The 19,108-nt window shown below is 42.9% G+C and overlaps 1 protein-coding gene across 1 annotated transcript in view; it reads right to left on the reverse strand.

Annotated features, from left to right (window-relative positions):
• Positions 1-19,108, reverse strand: part of Nfx1 (nuclear transcription factor, X-box binding 1) — a 69,271-nt gene that overhangs the window by 33,800 nt on the left and 16,363 nt on the right. The window contains 7 exon segments of the mRNA XM_052718454.1: positions 1,870-1,900; positions 5,002-5,099; positions 12,150-12,367; positions 12,468-12,567; positions 14,959-15,098; positions 16,023-16,094; positions 18,798-18,903. Of these exon segments, the coding sequence (XP_052574414.1) occupies positions 1,870-1,900; positions 5,002-5,099; positions 12,150-12,367; positions 12,468-12,567; positions 14,959-15,098; positions 16,023-16,094; positions 18,798-18,903 (765 nt within the window).

Genomic DNA, 19,108 nt, shown 5'->3' on the forward strand with positions numbered 1-19,108 from the left:
GATCACTGACTGCCTTTCTAGAGGACCTGGGTTCAATTCCCAGACCCCACATGGCAGCTCACAACTGTCTGTAACTCCAGTTCCAGAGGATCTGATACTCTAACACATACATGCAGGCAAAAATACCAATGCACACAAAATAAAATAAACAAATTATTATGGGGCTGGAGAGATGGCTCAGAGGTTAAGAGCACTGATTGCTCTTCCAGAGATTCTGAGTTCTCCTAGCAACCACATGGAATCTCACAACCATCTATAACAAGATCTGATGCCCTCTTCTGGCATGCAGGCAATGTGCAGACGGAACACTATACATAATAAATAAATCAAATCTTAAAAAAAAGTTATTTAAACAAAAACTTGTTTGAAAAATGGGCATACAGCTTGATGTGGTGGTGCACACCTTTAATCCCAGCACTCTGAAGGCAGAAACAGGTTGATCCCTGAGTTTGAGGCCAGCCTGGTCTACAGAGCAAGTTCCAGAACAGCCAGCATTACACAGAAAAGCCCTGTCTTAAAAAAAAAAAAAAAAAAAAAAAAAAAAATCAGGATGGTAGAGATGGTTCAGTGGTTAGGAGTACAGTCTGCTCTTCCAGACGACCTGGATTCAATTCTCAGTACCCACATGGCAGCTCACGCTCCAGGGGATCTGACACCCTCACACAGACATACATGCAGGCAAAACACCAGTGCACAGAAAATAAAATCATAATTTAAAAAAACAAAACAAAACAAAAAACCTGGGCATAACGGTGCATGCCTATAATGTCAGCATTCGGGAGGTCACTCGGAGGATCAAAAAGTCAAGGGCATCCTCAACTATATAGTGAATTAGAGACCAGCTTGAGCATAAAAACCCCGTCTAAAAATGAAAAAACAAACTAATGTATAAGTTTTATAATGATATTCATTATTCCCAGTAGCCAAAAAGTAGAAATCACCTAAAGAGGTATCAGCTAATGCATGGATAAATAAAATGCAGTATATATATTGATAAAATGGAATATTATTCAGCCATAAAAATGACAAACTTCAAAAAAATGCTAAATAAAATAAACCAGGAAGAGATTATACATCGTAGAACTATTCATGAATTTGACTTCTCTGTTGTTACTTTCAGAACCATCCTCATCAACACTGCTCTCCTGAACAGAACAAAAGCTTCTACTCTGTACATACTGTCATCTAAAACGAGTTTGAGGGTGACTTAGACAAGACTCCATGATGGCTTTCAAGACAGAAAGGTACAGATCAAAGGCTAAAGAAAATCTGAGTTTCTGTAGCTTTAAGACACACTCCAGACCAGCTGTCCCATGAGTGTCTGACCCACTCTCTGGTCTCTGCTTCCCATCTTGCAGTAGGAATGCTGGAATTATACCACATCTGGCTCATGTGGGCTCTAGAATTAAACTCAGGTCATCAGGCTTGTTGGCTTTACCAGCTGAGATATCTCAGCCTTATTTTTATTTCAATTTAGGAGACTATACAGGGCTATAATGCAGGGGGGCCTGAACTTGCTATGTTAATAGGTTCAGACAGGCTTCAAATTCTCAGAATGCTGGACTATAGTCATATAGGCATATAGTCATGTACCACCACACCTGGCGTCAATTAATTTTTAAAAAGTATTTCAAAGTAAGCAGTAGACATGAATGTATTTAGCTTAGCTTTTTTTTTTTTTTTAAGAAATCTACTAACTAGAATTCAATGTATGATTTTCCCCTTTTACTGTAAAAGTTACAAATGTAACAGACAAATCTTCAATGTTTCTTCATTGAATTCTGCCAAACACATAACTCAATATTTTGTGAACACACAGGGCATTATCTTCATTCCAGAAAGTCCCCTTGTGCCCCATTATAGTCATACCTTCACTTTTAAGACTGGTACATGGAAGCTCCTACAGAAAAAGGAAAAGAAACAACAGCCACTTTAGGAGTAATTAAATGATCCTTGCAGAAGAATACAAAATGTAACACTGCTATTCACCAACTCCAGCCTGGAGCTAGCCCAATCAGGGCAGTGTGCTTCACACACAATAGGACCCAGATTTCCTGACTTTTCATGCAACAAGATTCCAACAATCTTTGTGGTTTGGTCTTAACACTCAGAGCAGATTAGGAATCATGAAGTCTGAAAAGAAAGGGGTGGCTAAAGGTATCAAAATGAAGAGAAATAATTGCCTGACCAGGGCACAAACAGCAAAATCCATAAAAAGAAGATTTAAGAATGGAGAATCCAATATAGGCATGCTGGTACACATCTGTGATCCCAGCACTCGGAAGGTACGGTTAGGACAACCAGTTCCAGGATACACATCTGTGATCCCAGCACTCGGAAGGTACGGTTAGGACAACCAGTTCCAGGATACACATCTGTGATCCCAGCACTCGGAAGGTACGGTCAGGACAACCAGTTCCAGGATAGCCAGGCAACATAGTGACACATTGTCTCAAAAAATTAACTCACTAAAAAAAATTAATTTTTAAAAATTAAAAATAGAGCTGGGTGGTGGTGGCACACACCTTTAATCCCAGCACTCAGGAGGCAGTGGCAGGTGGATCTCTGTGGATTTGAGGCCAGCCTGGACTACAGAGCCAGTTCTGGGACAGCCCGCCAGGGATACATTGAGAAACCCTGTCTCGAAAAACAAAACAACAAAGACAAATATTGAAAACAGGTAATAATCTGCCATCATTTAACATAAGGACAAACACCTAACGTGCCTCTGAAAATACATAACCAAGAAAACACTATTACTGTGGTTTCAACTATACGAGAGGACCCCCAAGGGCTTACCACATGCCATCTGCTGCGGCATGACCAAGTGGAACATGTGTGGTAAGGCTGATGGATGATGGGGCCTGCATCGGTTACAGGAGGTGGAAGGCACCTGCTGCCTAGAAGCTGCATCTGTATTGGGCTCATTTTGTAAAAATGGCTCTGATTTACAAAATTGGTAATTGGAGCTGCAAACAAATGTGAAGAGGTATATAAAACTGAAGTGCATGCCTATAATCTCAGCACTCTGGAGGCTGAGGCAAGAAGACAGCCTTGAATTCAAGGCTAGCCTGGGTGGTACAGAGAGGTACAGGGGCTACAAATTGAGACCCTGTCTCAAAAGAACAAAATTCAAACCAATAAAAAGAAAAGAAACAAAACAACATCCCCCAGATTTGCTTTCATCCCATTACAAGAAATATTTTGTGAAAAATTCATGTAGCCAGGCATGGCAGTATATGACTTTAATCCCAGCACTGGGGAGGCAGAGGTAGGCAAATCTCTGAATTTGAGGCCAGCCTGGTCTACAAAGCAAGTTCCAGAACAGCCAGAAACCCTATCTTGAAAAAACAAAACAAAACAAAAAAGAAAAATCCATGTGGTTAAATGAAGAGGCTTCATACATGCTAAACACATACTCTATTACTAAGCTACACTCCCAACTCCTTCACAGTCAACATGGCATTTGTATAAGTATAAAGTCATGCTGCAAAATGACATTTACATATACTGTGACTTTCAGAAAAAATACCTCATAAGCTTCACACAAACTAAGTTATATTACATTTACTTTTCTTTCTTTTATTTTTCCCTTTCATTCTGAAGCTTATCCGTTAAGCTAACTATATCTCCAAACTTATTTGGGAATCAGCGGTTGTCCAGACCTTGGCTACTTTAATAAAAAGAATCAACTGTTGAGGTCTATCTCCACTGCAACCTATGCTCTTCAGAGGAAGTCCTGATAAGTGCAGAAATGACTTCCTGGTAGAGGAGCAGGACAGCTCATTACTTAGAAGGCTCCATCCCAAGACAGCCATGGAAGACTGCAAACCTTTTCCAGTTAGAGACAGAAATGGGTACTAAAGCCCAGCTCCCAAATGCTCAGATGCCACTTTGTAGCCCAAAGCCCAATCAGACTGACTACCCAGGACTAAAATTAGAAACTGAATTCTGACTTCTGTACTTGACTCTCAAGAGGTACTGTGTAATCAAATGCCATTATTTGTCTATGGTTTGTGTCAACTGGATAGTCTAAGCATAGGACACAGAAGCAGGCTGGCCACATTGGATAGTCTTAGGGTCACACAGTATCCACAGCTCTGGAAAGACGGGCTTTATAGGTTAGTAAATCATACCAGTATGACAATAAACCTCGAAACACACAGGCTTGCATGAGCCTTCCTGGCTGGAGTATTCTCTGTACATTGTCAGCTACTGAGAAGGTAATGCTATCCCGACTCCACAGGGAAGGACAAACAACAAACAAAAGTTTCATCTGGTCCTTTCTTGGATTCTTTCCTACATTTCCTCTACTGACTAATTGTAATCTGTGTCCTTTCCTGGTAATAAACCTGCAACAATGGGGCTAGAGAGGTAGCTCAGTGGTTAAGAGCAATGACTTCAATTTCCAGTGACCACATGGTGGCTTACAGCCATCTATAGAAGGATCTGATGTCTTCTGGCATGCAGGTGTACATACAGATAGAGCACTCATACACATAAAATAAACAAATCTTAAAAAACAAGAGAGAAAGAAAAAGGAAAGCTGCAACAATGACTGTGACAGTTTTCAGTGAATTCAAAGAATCACCAAATTATCCAGCTGTGAGTGGTCCTGGGGCCCAGGGACCTGCAGCTCACATGGCAATTCAGCGAGCCTGTTGGCTACTTTAGCAGCTATCTAAACTCTCCAGTGAGGAGTTCCGAGGGCTGTGTCCAAGTCTCACTTGGCTAAATCCCAGCAGTCTGTTCCTTTCTTCACATCCGTACCTGGTAGCACCGCCTGACCCCCATGACTGCCTCTGAACTGTGAGTGCCACAACCCTGAAGGTTATCCTATCCTAAAAATGGTGCACAGTGGGTGCATGTGCCAGTGTACGTCGGTGGGGCTCAGTGAATCATACACTGGAGTAACACGGGGTTACTTTGGTTCCTCCTCGCCCACACTCACCATGTAAAAAGGCAATGATGACAGTGATTTCAATATGGTTAAAGGTTTACCTTTGTTCTGAAAGAGCATCTGCAGGAAATAACTGATGTGCGAGAGCATGGTCCACAGTCTCCTTCATGGCAGACCTTTTCACAGGTATGGATGAAATCTTCAATAAAAAGGGAAAGAACTGGGAGTGAAAATTGCAGTGACTTATTGTGATACTTCCAAACTCACTACCAACACTGTTTTTTCACCTCTACTCCCAGTAACTCCAAAATTAGAGCTGAGGGAAGAAGGATGTGGCCAGTGTTTCTTCCTCGGCTCCCCTTCATCCAGGCTGGGCACTTTCAAAGAGAGCCTAGCATCAGTCATTAGAATATTTTTTGGTATGAATGCTGCTTGCTGAAGCAAAGCATAGATCTCCTGACCTTTGCTTTAGGTCCCAAGTGTTCATATTAGATTCAGATCTCCCTAGAAATGCTCTGGGATCTAAAAGTTATCTGGAGATCATAGGTAATTCTAAAGCCACAATTAATTAAGGCTTTGTCTGTATAGACACGGACAGTCTACATTCACCTCATAGCTAACTAAATTTCGGGTCAACTTTTTTGTTTTTTTCCTTTCTTGAGACAGGGTATTATTATGTAACCCAGATGGTCTCAACTCTCAATCTTCCTGCCTCTTGGCCTGAGTGCTGGGATTACAGGTGTGTGCCACCACACCAGGCCCAGGACAAGTCCTCTTTCAGAGGCTCATGGGAAGTTAACCACAGTTGCTTTCATGTTTACAGTGCTGTTATATTTGCAGTCCAAGTCAGTGTCTCTCTCTCTCATGTTTGTTTTTTAAAATTACAGTTTATTTATATTCAAGCCAGTTGTGGTGGCACACACCTTAAATCCCACCACTCACAAAGGTAGAGACAGGCAGTTTGGGGCTAGCCTGGTCTAGAGAGTGAATTCTGAGGCAGTGAGAGCTACAGAGTGAGATCCTGTCTCAAAAGAAACCAATTAATTTATATTTATTATTTATTGTGTGCGATGTGCACACATGCCACATGTATGTACAGACCTAGTTGGTCTTGAACTCACAGAGACCTGCCTGCCTCTGCTTCCCGAGGGCTGGGAATAAAGGCGTGTACCACCGTTTCTTTTGTTTGTGTGTGTGCAGGCATGCCATGGTGGAAAGGTCAGAGGACAACATGTAGGAGTCAGTTCTCTGCTTCCACCATGTGGGTCCCAGGGACTGAATCAAGTCATCCATCTTGGCAGAAGCACTTTAAACATCGGGCCATCTCACCATTCCTATCAATAGTTCCTTCTAAAATCAATTCAACTTTTTGTTTGTTTGTTTTTGAAGACATGGTCTCATGTAGTCCAGGCTGGCCTGAAAAAATACTATGCAATTTTGGATAACTTTGAACCACAAATTCTCTGCCTCTACTTCTCAAGTGCTGGGATTACAGATATGTGCCACCATACTTGGTTTGTGTGGTGCTGAGGATTGAACTCACAGCTTCACTCATGCTAGCAGCCCAAGAAAAAAAAACTTATACTATCTTTTATAATTACTTTCTAGTACTCTATTTTAATTTTTTATTTTTGGAGTGGATTTGAATTTCCATTTGTGTTTACTTGCTTTTAGCCTGCAGAATTACTTTTAATATTTATTGTAATGAGTCCTTAGGTTTTGCTTATATCACTTTCAAAAGATTGTTTTGCTCCATGCAAGAGTCTAGGTTAGAGTGTTCCTTTCCTTTCTTTTAGCACTTTGACAGTGTTACCTGCTTGTGATGTTCTCTGAATTTCTTCTGATGAGAAACTCAGAAGAAATCTTCCAGAAAGGAGTTCTTTCGTATCTCATGACCTATTTTTCTCTTGTTGCTTTTTAAAACTGTCTCCTTGTCTTTGAATTGAAGTATTTTTATTACATGTCTGGGTGTGAATTTCTTTGCATGGAGGACGTTCTTGATATATAATGTTTTTCAATAAATGTGAAAGTTTTCATGCATTACTCAAGCATTTTTCTTTTCCTTCCAACCTTCCTCAGTCCCACTCTAGGAATACTAATGTGTTTAAAGGTGTCCCACGTTTCCATGAGGCTCTGTTCAGTTCTCTTTTCTTAATATTCTCCCTTCCCTGCTCGCTTATTCTAACACAAGGTTCCAAGTATCCCAGAATTACCTGAAACTCGCTATGCAGCGGAGACTAACCCTGAACTTCTGATTCTCTTGTCTCCAACTCCCAAAGACCATGAGGAACAGGCCTTAAATTGATTCTGTAATCAAATATGGCTTTGAGCCCCCAATCCTCCTGTCTCTATCTCCTGAGTGCTGGGGATCAAAACCATGGCCTTCTGCAAGTTAGGCAAGCACCTTACCACCTGAGTTACATCTCCAGCTCTCCTCTCTCTCTCCCTTTCTCTATTACTTGGGATTGAAAGCAGGGTCTAATATATATACTAGGTAAGCACTGTACTGAGCTACTCCCCTAGTCCTATTGACCATTTCTTCTGTTAGAACAAATCAATTGTTGAGCATCTTTAATGAACTCTGTTGTCAAACTTTTCATCTGCAGAATTTCCATTTGATTCTTTCCTGTTGTTTCTAAAGCAGTCTCAATACACAGCCTCTTAGAATGGCCTCGACCTGAAGATCCCACTGTCTTAGTCTCCTGAATGCAAGTACCATTACTCCAGACATTTTTGTTTGTTTGTTTTGTAGTTTCTCTTTCTCCTATATCTTAGCTGCAGCTCCTTTTCTTGACTGACGTTCCCTGTTTGATGTGACTCTGCCTTCTTCTGCCTTCTTTTACCCGTGTGGCCTGGTTTCCTTTGGTTTAACAAGCACACTCACAATGTCCTAACTCTGACGTCTGGTGCTCTCACAGGCAGTTTCTGTTCCTGCTTTCTTTCCTTGCTTTGCTTTTCTGAACATCAGTTAGCTACTAGTACAGCAACTGTAGATTGCCTTAAAAGCCTCGCTGTTACATAGCTTAAAAAACTAAACCAAGGGGTTGGGGATTTAGCTCAGTAGTAGAGCACTTGCCTAGCAAGCACAAGGCCCTGGGTTCAGTCCTCAGCTCCGGAAAAAAAAAATAAATAAAAATAAACCAAACAAAAAATTATTTATCTTATGTGTGTGTGCATGTGTACATGTGTGCGCGTGCTGCGAGCACCATGGCACTCATGTCGAGGTCAGAAGACAATCTGTGGCGATCAGTTTTCTCTTTCCACCATGTATGGGTTCTGGCAACAAGTGCCTTTACCCACTGAACTGAGATTCCCCCTCACCCCCGAGACAAGATTTCTCTCCGTGTAGCCCTGGCTGTCCTGGAATTCATTCTGTAGACCAGGCTGGCCTTAAACTCACAGAGATCCACCTGCCTCCGCCTCCTCAGTGCTGGGATTAAAGTCGTGGACCACCAACACCTGGCTGCACTGAAAGTCTCTCGCTTTTTATTTATTTATTTATTTATTTATTTATTTTGAGACATTGCTTCATTATGTTTTCTTGGCCGTGTGGAATGCCTTTATTTTTTATTGGACTTACTCATCTTATGTGTGAGTGTTTTGCCTGCATATACATATGTGTACCATGTGTGTTCTTGGTGCCCTTGAAGGACTGACTCCCCTGGAACTGAAGTTGTGGATGGTAGGGAGCCACCATGACCATCATGTGGGTGCTAGGAATCAAAACTGAGTCCTTTACAAGGAAGAGCAACAAGTGTTCTTAGTCACTGAGCCACCGCTTGGCCTGGAACTCTGTAAGCAGATCAGCTAGGCTGGCCTCTAGTGCTCACAAACTTGCCTGCCTTTGTCTCCTGAGTGAGAGTTGGGATTAAAGGCATGTGACAATTATCTAGCTCTATAGCATTTGTGGTTGTGATTTATTTTGTAATGCGGTCAGACTACTTCAAAGCCATCTACTTCCCTTACAGTATGAAGTTACTAGTGTTCTTTGGGCAGCAAAGCCTTGGAAGTACACATTTGCCCAAGGTGACAGCAGGTTTTTTCTAACTTCCTCTTTCCTTGAGATAAACCAATTAAGATGGTTTGGGTAAATGGTGTGCCTTGTTTGGACTACATTCAGGCCTAAGACTCCATGAATCCATTGTTTTGGTTTTTTTTTTTTAACTATATCCGGAGGCATAGATTGCTCAGCAGTCTGATCCTATTAAATGTGGTCAAGAAGACAGTCTTTGAGATTTGTCCTGACTTCAAAAAGGCTCCTTTTAGATACCTCTTTCCCTGGTTCTTTCCTAGTGAACTAGCCAGAATGGCTCTGAGTTAGAGCAGCTGCTATCTCGTTAGGGTCCTCCAAGTGCTGGGACTGCAGGTGTGTGTTACCACATCTTTTTTTTTTCTTGAGACAGGTCTCATGAAGCTTAAGTTGGCCCTTGAACTCCACAAGCATATACCACAACACTTAAAAGATTAGGTATTTCTAAAAAGAATATAAGTTTCCAAAAAAATTTTAACTACTGACCAAAAATAATATCTGCAAAACTTATTAGGCTGGGGAGATGCTCAATGGGCGAAGTGTCTGCTGTCCAAGAACGGGAACCTAAGCTTGGGTCCCAACAGCCACCTAAAACTAGGCTGAGCCAGAAAGTCTAACCAAAACAAGGTTCATCGGAGGAGGAGCCCATGTCTCAAGAATAAAGTGGAGAGTGACGGAGGAAGACAACTGAGGTTGACCTCTGACCTCCACATCTGCGGGCACACACAGATACTCTTAATTACAAATAGCAAGTTAAATCCAACACAGCACAACAGCATTTAGGAAAAATCAAAAGCATGTAATACATAGGAGATTGTCTAGAAAGCTCTAGAGGACTACAGAAAGAAGTGATATGTGGATGATAACTCAATTGTCTTCCATGTATTTCCGTACTGTTTCAAAGTTTTAACGAGAATATATTGCATTTCATTCAAAACCATTTTTTAAAAATTAATTGAAAATTAAAACCAAAAGAAATAAATATACAACAACCTGCTAGGGAGTGGAGATGTAGCTCGGAAGTAGAAGGCTAGCTTAGCTGGGGCCTGGGCTAGACACTGAGCCCCAGGTTAAAAGATCCGCAGCAGCACAGCAGTTACCTTGGAAGCCCCTCATCTGGCCCTCTCCACGGTCCAACACCACAGGTTACTGCGTTCTCCTGTTCTAGTCTTCCATTACCCACTTCACAGTTCCTTTTTCTAACTGTGCCAACAGAACAGCTGAGCCTCGGAACAGGGCTTCTGGACACCGTTTGTGAAACTGTTACACAAGCAAAACCATGTCCTTCCAGAAAACAGAAGATCTGACCATCTTTCTGGATTTAGAAGTGATTTGATGTCCATTTTACACACAGAGAGAGTTCAAGGCTAGCCGGGCTACATGAGACTGTCTCCAAACCAAACCAAACTTCTAAACATAACAATAAATAAAGTAGAATAAGGAGCACATTCCTATATATAAATTTAAAATCAGACAGTGAAAAAGCATTAAATACTCCACTGACTTCTGCTGGTACTTAACACACTAAACTAAGCCTGCCTGCCTTTTCCTGAAAAGATGCATGATTGGTCAGTGAGTTCTTCCTTACTCTCAGTTGCCTACCTTTCTTCTTCTAAAGTCATGCCTTTCAACGCTCACTCAATAAAGACACCAAGTAACAGCAAAACCACATCTGTACATGCCTCAAAGACCAAGTCACACTCAAAAACATGTCCGCCATTCCACCACTGGCTGACAGAGCAACAGAGGCTAGTTGGGCTACATAGTGAATTCCAAGCCAACCAGAGCTACATACAAGATCTTGTCTCAGAAAACAGAGCAGTACAACAAACAACCCCCAAACAAACAAAACTCAGTATTATTTTATATCTATATATAATTACAATGAAATCTTCTAATCTCTATATCCAAATAACCAAAAGTCACAAAAGAGGAAGAAGCAAGGCACCATTAGAGATCAGAAGGCAGCCACTAAAAATATTAACGAGAAATAAACAACACAAAGCCGCAGAAGGCACACAAACAATCCAAACTGCACACAGGTGTAGAGCAAACAGCCGGACAAACCTCGGGGGCCAAGGTCATCACTTTAGCCAGTGTAACAGGTCCACAGAAAGATGAGTACTCAATCAGCGGGGGCAAGAAAGTATCTCCAGTTACTGGTTTCTTGAAAGATAATATGAGCAGGGCGGCGGCGGCGGTGATGGTGGTGGTGCACACCTTTAATTCTGGCACTTGGGAGGCAGAGGCAGGCGGATCTCTGTGAGTTTGAGGCCAACCTGGTCTACAAAGCAAGTTCCAGGACAGATAGGACTGTTACACAGAGAAACCCTGTCTCGGAAAATCAAAAAAAAAAACAAGAAGATAATACAATCTGGGTATGGTGGCTCATATATCAGTCATCCCAGCCCTGGAGAGACTGAGTTAGGAAGCTAGCCACCAATTTGATGCCAGGCTGAGCTCCACAGTACCAGGCTTGCTAGGACTGCACAGTAAGGCCCTGTCTTAAAGGAAAAGTTTGGAAAAGCATTCACCCCCAACGGAGCTCAAGTGGTGTCATCCTCAGCTATCCAGGAGGCTTAGCTAGAGGCATTCTTTTAATGCTTTAACTGGCTGAGATTCTGCCACATTTAGAAATTCAGTTCCTAACTATCCCATCCATAGACGTGTTAGCATGTTCCTATGACAAAAGATGACATTTAAACACTTGTGGAATGCTGGATTAGTAAAAGTATATATAGTGTTTGTACTAAAGTAGGCGCTAAGAGAACTGACGATGTTGTCAATAAAGTTGGAGAAATCCCTTGGAAATCTGTATTTTCACATGTGTATTTTGAGTATGAAAGAAAACAAAGTACCTATCCAAATTTGATCATTGTAAGAACCTCTGCTCTTAAGAGCGGCATTTACTACTTGGTGAAAGCATCACTGTGGTTAACATTTATATTCATTAAAAACAAATCTTCTTAATTTGTATTTTATGTGTGTGGATATTTGCCTTTATGTGTGTGTGCACCACGTGTGGGCCCTGCCTGTATTCACGTGGGCCAGAAGATCTCCTGGAACTGGTGTTATAGACAACCAGTTGTGAGCCACCTTGTGGATGCTGAGAATTTATCTTGGGTCCTCTAGATGAGCAACGAGTCCTCTTAATCACTGAGCCGTCTCTTCAGCCCCCAAAGAAATATTTTCAAAACGGATTTGAGGTCAACCAGTTACCTGAGGAACCACAGGACAAGGGTTTGCCACACACTTTTCCACAGGAAGGAACAGGATCCATGCATGTCTTCCGACCATTACTTCCAAGTTCCAGCAACTGGCTGAGAGGTGTTTGGCCACAAGGGCAACAGCGCACCAAATGGGGGAGCCGTGGGCAAGGCTGGCAGGGCTGAGGGTGGCACACTTGAGAACAGGTATGGCTCCCACACTTCAAGTCCCTTTCAAGAAGAACAACAGACAATGACATCGCTGTTCCATAAAATGAAGCTTTAATCCAAAAGCAACTTTAATCTAAGTAAGAAAGACGTAAAACCTTACTTGCCACATATCTTTAAACAGCTGAAGTCCCCAAATCCATCCGACTTCCCCACATCTGTTCCACATAACACATCTCGGGAGGTGCTGCCACAGTAGCACACTTGAGGACACAATTTAAAGGACAAATTAGTAACCTACCCATGTGTTAAAAACATTCCCAACAATCTAGAAATGGTCATCAGCCCAGGTCAGACATGATGCAGAAATTCATGGGGTTTATGCAGCAGCTCCCTGGCCACCTCAGAGCGTCCCACGGGAGTGAATACGAAGTTCCCGTTCCTCTGCCAACACCTCTCTGTGCCTCTGCAGCATACCCTGCAGACTGCCTGCCTCCAGGTCAGAGGACACAGTTCAGTATCTAAGGCCACGGGGGAACACAATGGCTTGTGAGGCTCTCTGGACATGTCAGAGGGCAGAGGGGTTGACATCTACATTTCCCATCTTCACTTCAACCAAGCAAAACGGATTTGATGCTTTCTACATCAGGGTTCACACAAAATGCTTTCAAAAACGTCTCTGCTATTGAAAAAACTTATCATAATATGAAATTCTTAATAATTTGGATACTACAGTTAAATTTGAAGGGTTAATTTTCATTAACTTATACAATTTTCCTGATAAGTGTCCCTTACATTTTTTCACAATGGATATTTATCACAAATTAATCCATGCATGTATACCTTGCTCACATGATAAATGGTGACTAAAAGCACAGAAACAAAACTGAAATTCTGTGTAACTAATGAATGCTAATTTCTCCCTAAGGACAATTTAGGCTTTCTACTAGCACAGAAATGAACATCAGAACAAATGTAATTGAGTTCAAGGCCAGCTCGGCTTAATAACAAGTTCTAGGCAGGACATGGCTACATAGTGAGAACCTGTTAAAAAAATCATACCCATAAAATAAAATAGTGTATTAAACAAATCAAAAACTTCTGCTGGCATATGGGAAGAGGGAAGTCTCAAAGTCACTGAAACCTAAACTTTTTACATTTTAAAAATAAACACTCCACTGCTGGAGGCATGGCTCAGTGCTTAAGAGTACTAGTTGCGGTCGGGCAGTGGTGGCGCACGCCTTTAATCCCAGCACTCGGGAGGCAGAGCCAGGCGGATCTCTGTGAGTTCGAGGCCAGCCTGGGCTACCAAGTGAGTTCCAGGAAAGGTGCAAAGCTACACAGAGAAACCCTGTCTCGAAAAACCAAAAAAAAAAAAAAAAAAAAGAGTACTAGTTGCTCTTAGAGAGGACCCAACACCCATGTGGCGGCTCACAACCGCCTGTAACTCCGGTTTCACGGATCCAGTGTCTTCTTCTGGCCTCCTTGGGCCCCAGGCATGTATGTGGTACCAAACACATCAATTCCACTGATCGCTGGAATTCATGAGGTAAAAAGAAAGAACTGACTCTCCACAGTTGTTCTCTAGTCTCACATGTTATAGCATGTGTCCACATACAGACTTTCATACATAATATATAAATGTCATAAAATGTAAAAGAATAAAGTAGAGAGTAATCAAGGAAGGCACCCAATGTCAATTGCAGGCCTTCACATGCACACATGACACATGACACCTGTCAGAACACACTGGTGCCCACACATGTGAACATGCTTATTATACACATGAACATATACCACACAATCATATACATGTGACAGAAAATCACACTAAAAATAAAATGGAGTTCTCTGGCCAATCAGGAAGTGATCATGAATACACCAAAAGGCTGTCTGTGGGTACGCTTAGTACAGAGACAGAACCACAAGATGACGGCAGCAGCCACAGCTGACGGTCAACATGGCAGCCACAGCTGGCTGCACAGTACTATGGAACCAGCATGTACTGAACATCCTGAAGCAGTGTTCATTACATTCTACATAAGGCTGAAAGAGGTCCTGGAAGAACCACACATGTGGCCAAAATACTGAACGGCCAACTGCTCAGTCCCAGCCTCTTGGGAAGGCAAGAAAGAACCCTGGGGACAGGAGAACCACCTAGGCAACAAAATAAAGCCAGTCTGTCTCAATAAAGAAAAGAAAGGAATGTATCTAAGTTCGCTGTTCCTTCCTCCAGTTAAAGGACATCTGGGTTGTTTTCAGTGTGAGGTTCTTAGAAACACACATTCCTGTATCACCCTTTCTTATGTATGCAAGTATCAGTGGAATGGCTGGGTCAGAACATATACATAGGCTTACTTTCATAAGAAACTGACAAACAGTTGTCCAAAGTGACTGTACATTGTGTACATCTGCCAACATAGTATGAAGATGCCAGTGGCTCCACCCTTGCCAACATCTGGTTTTTAGTCTTTTTCATTTTAGAACCCTAGTAAGTATAAATAGAAACCTCATTATGGGCTTGGTTTTGATCCCCATCCCCCAGATCCTCTAGTGTAGGTTTCTGTGAAGTAGTTTTGTTTTAATATAGTTGACATAACATACAATTCCAGAAAAATCCACGAGCATTGCTAACAGGTGTCTACACCACTTACCCTGGTTTAATATGATCCGGCAAGGCTGGCATTGACCCCCATGGCACAGCTCAGCACAGTGGTGCTGACCACAGTTCAAAATATTCTCACAGGCGTTAGAACAGTTAACTGAGACAGCCTGACCACAGCGAACTGTATGCCTAGAAAGACAGACAGACACAAATACAGCACTCTGAAAGTCCCCACTATACAGACAAAATACAGTAGAGTCCAAACCCTTCCCTCAACACCCAATAAATGTTTCTCTTGACTTTGCTGCCCCAACCTAAGGGTTTCCTTCTAATTTTTAAAGATTTATTTTTATTATTTTAAATTCTGTGCACATATGTATGTAAGAGTATGTCTGTGAACAGAGATGCAGGTGCCCACGGAGGCCAGAGATGTCATATCCCTCAGAGGTGGAGTGCCCAGCAGGTGTGAGCCACCCCACATGGGAGTGGGAACTGACCTCAGGTCTTCTGCGATAGTCAGGCGAATTTAGTCACTGAGCAGGCCCTCTAGCCCTCCTCCTTCCATGTTTTATTTCCTCAATGACTCTCTCCATCTCCTCCACTTCTTTCTCCTTTGTTCCCGTTTTCTACCCTGCCTTTCTCTCTTTGCTGTTTTCTAATCAGTGGTGAAATGAAGGCTAGTTCTGAAACTTAGTCCTAGGTAATTAATGGTCATTCATCTGGTTTCTACTGAGCAGCATGCAGAGGGAAAGAAGCTGAAGGATGGGTGAAGTCTGGCTCCTCTCCCTCTGCCCGGTTTCCTCTTAGAAACAGGGAAGAAAGGAATCAATAGTGTGCCCAACCCGATCCACCCAGACTCCAAGCACAAGAGCAGTTTCCTGGGGTCAGGCACGTCTACACTGATACAGCCGTATACTTACTTATAAGACGCTAGGCAGAGCTTTGTCTTTTCTCCCCAGAGGTCCTGGAACCAAGTCCCCAGGGATACCAAGGGACGACTTTCTTTACATCTACCATTCACTTCTACCGCTTACTGATCTTTTATGTTAGACATTCACAAGGGAATCATGCATATGGAAACTGAGTTCTTCCTCAGTCCAGTTCTAACTTTACCTGGTCCGTCCACATTCACATGTTTTAGTTGTAAAAGCAGGGCAGGGTGGGCAGGGTCCAGGATGGCAGAGACTGGAGAAAAAACAAGCTTCAGTGAATAAACTATATGTACCAAAACTACCCAAAGCTGCCTCAGTTGTGCTCCACTGTGAACACGGTAATGTTCATGGGAAGGACAACGGTTGAGGAACGGCCTTCGTCAGACTGTCTGTCTGACGTCAACATGTCTGGGGACACTGTCTTGACTGATGATCCATGGGGAAGAGAGTCAGTATGCAATGTTCCTCTGGCCTCTGCTCCAGTTCCTGTCTCCAGGCTCCTGGGTAAGCTCTTTCCCAGGCTTCCTTCGATGGTGGGTTCTGACCCGTAAGATGTAGTAAACCCTTTCCTTCCCAAATTGGTTTTGGTCAGTTTTTCATCACAGCAACAAAAGCAAACTGGGACAGGCAACAAGTAAGCCACTGTGAATGTCTTAGTACATCTTGAAAGCCACCTAAATAAGAAACACATTAGTCGGGCACAGTGGAGGCAGAGGTGGATGGAGGAGCTCTGTGACTTTGAGGCCAGCCTGGTCTACAAAGTAAGTTTCAGAACCTCCAGGACTGTTATACAAAGAAACTCTGTCTTGAAAAACCAAAAAAAGAAAGAAAGAAAGAAAGGAAGAAAGAAAGCAAGCAAGCAAATTATATTTTTAAACAGATGAGGTAGCACACAATCCCGGCACTGAAGAAGCAGAGGCAGGAGGACTACTGCAAACTGGAGGTCAGCCTCATCTACACAATGAGTTTCAGGCCAGCTAAGGTTACATAGCAAGGCTGTTCAAAAAACCAAGAATAAATACATAGGAAAAAGTTGACATCATTATCATTTCAGAATAACAATCATTTTAGAAAAACAAAAGTAGCTGGGCAGTGGTGGCGCACGCCTTTAATCCTAGCACTCGGGAGGCAGAGGCAGGTGAATCTCTGTGAGTTCGAGGCCAGCCTGGTCTCTAGAGCTAGTTCTAGGACAGCTAGAACTGTTATACATGGGGGGGGGGGGGGAAGAAAAAAGAAAGAAAAAAAACCAACTCAAAATATTGCTTTAGTTTGGATTTGACAAAGATGACACTTTAAAATAGATGGCCTTGGTCCAACCATAATAGCACGTGTGTATAAAAATACCTTGTCATACCCGGGTGGTGGTAGCCCTCCACTTTAATCCCAGCACTAGGAGGTAGAGGTGGAGGATCTCTGAGTTTGAGGCCAGCCTGGTCTACAGAGTAAGTTCCAGGACAGCCAGGGCTACACAGAGAAAAACAAACAAAAACCCTCAAAATACCTTGCCACTCTTAATGGTAGATCACTTGCCTAGTACATGGGAGACCCTGGATTGGATTGGAAGGAAGGACGGAAGGAAAGAAGGGAGCAACGTGCTCTCATCAGCTGGTGAAGTACTAACCAGGCACTGGGCTGACAATGCTAACAGTGACAAGGAGGCTGACATGGGGACAGCAGGCTGATAAGCAGCAGAATCCCAGCACAGGGATTCTTTGTTCAAAACAGGGGTTTCTGCTGGGCATAGTGGCTCACACCTGTAATCCCAGTACACAGGAAGCTGAAGCGTGAGGATTACAGAGTGGCTGAGGGCAGCCAGGGCTATAGCTTGAGATCCTGTCTCAACACACAAAACAAAATCACAAACCAGGGCAGTGGAGAGGGCTTAGCAAGTAAAGGTGCTCCTCGCTCTGAGCCTGGCGACCTGCTGAGTTCCAGTCCCAGAAGTCACATAAAGGTGGAGGGACAGTCCTAACTACACAGAATGCTCCTCTGGCTTCACATGTGTGCTGTGGCCTGCACACCCACACATAATAAAGCCTAAATAATAAAGGACTTCTTCAGGACAGTTCCATACATGTATATGACGTATTTTTGATGTTCACCTCCCCCTCCCTACCCCCATTGGCTTTTCTTGTCCGCTCTTTCCACTCCAGCTGGTCCCCTTCTCCTACTTTCATGTCTTTAAAAAAAATAAACAAACAGGCTAGGCATGGTGGCATATGCCTTTAATCCTAGCATTTGGGAGACAGAGGCCAGCCTGGTCTACAGAGTGAGTTCCAGGCCAGCCAAGACTGCTACACAGAGAAACCCCATCTCTAAAAGCAAGCAAGCAAGCAAGCAAACAACAACAATAAAACCCTAGAATCTACAGGCTGGAGAGATGGCTGGGTAGTTAAGAGCACTTTCTGCTCTTCCTGAGGATCTAGGTTCAATTCCTAGCACCCATATGATAACATGGGTCTGCAATTTGTATTCTGGGGAGGAGCATTCTAAATGAAGGCAAGTGCAATCCTTTGGGAATTAGAGGCAATTACAGTAAAGTCTAATTAATCATACGGGGAGCAGAATTTCGTGAAAAAGAAAAACAGGTACTCCTTACGTCCTAAAAGTACTATCATAGAGGATGCTGGGCAAATGCCTTTCCCTGCAGGGGCTGTCCTATACACTCCAGATTAGAGCAACAGTACAAAACAGTGGAAGGACCACTGGCTTCCACACCCAGTCCCATCATTCCCAGCACTGCAGCACTGGGCATGATGCTCACCTCTGAGCCATCTATAAAGTGGAAATGGTCCTACCACATCACTGGGCTGTGGAAAGGATAACGTATGTAGAGTGCCTACTACAGATTCAGTGCTCAGCAAATGCTCTGTCACTCTTTACTCCATCTTGTTACATGGCAACAGTATGTGTACTAAAGCCACTAGCTCCCCAGAAATCTATCACTCCAACTTACAGGTTACAGGAATGCGGACAGTCCTGGCCAGGCTGTCTCTTCCTACAAACCTCACCACAACTGTGTGGGATTTCATTTCTGCTCCATTCAGGATTCTTTACTTTGCCTACAAACATAACAGACGAGAAAGTCAATGCTATAAATGTCAACCATATTCTCAACTTTTACGAAACAGCACAATACAGCTAGACAGTGTGAAACTTAAGCATGGTTTTCAGTAGTACAACTACGTTATCGCCTTCTAAAACAAAAAGCTGACAGTAACGCTACTTATCAAACACTCTGAGCACGATACAAACCTCAGGATTACC

The sequence above is a fragment of the Peromyscus californicus genome, unplaced genomic scaffold (assembly GCF_007827085.1).
Source record: "Peromyscus californicus insignis strain IS unplaced genomic scaffold, ASM782708v3 Scaffold_5__1_contigs__length_169319896, whole genome shotgun sequence".
Lineage (NCBI taxonomy): Eukaryota > Metazoa > Chordata > Mammalia > Rodentia > Cricetidae > Peromyscus > Peromyscus californicus.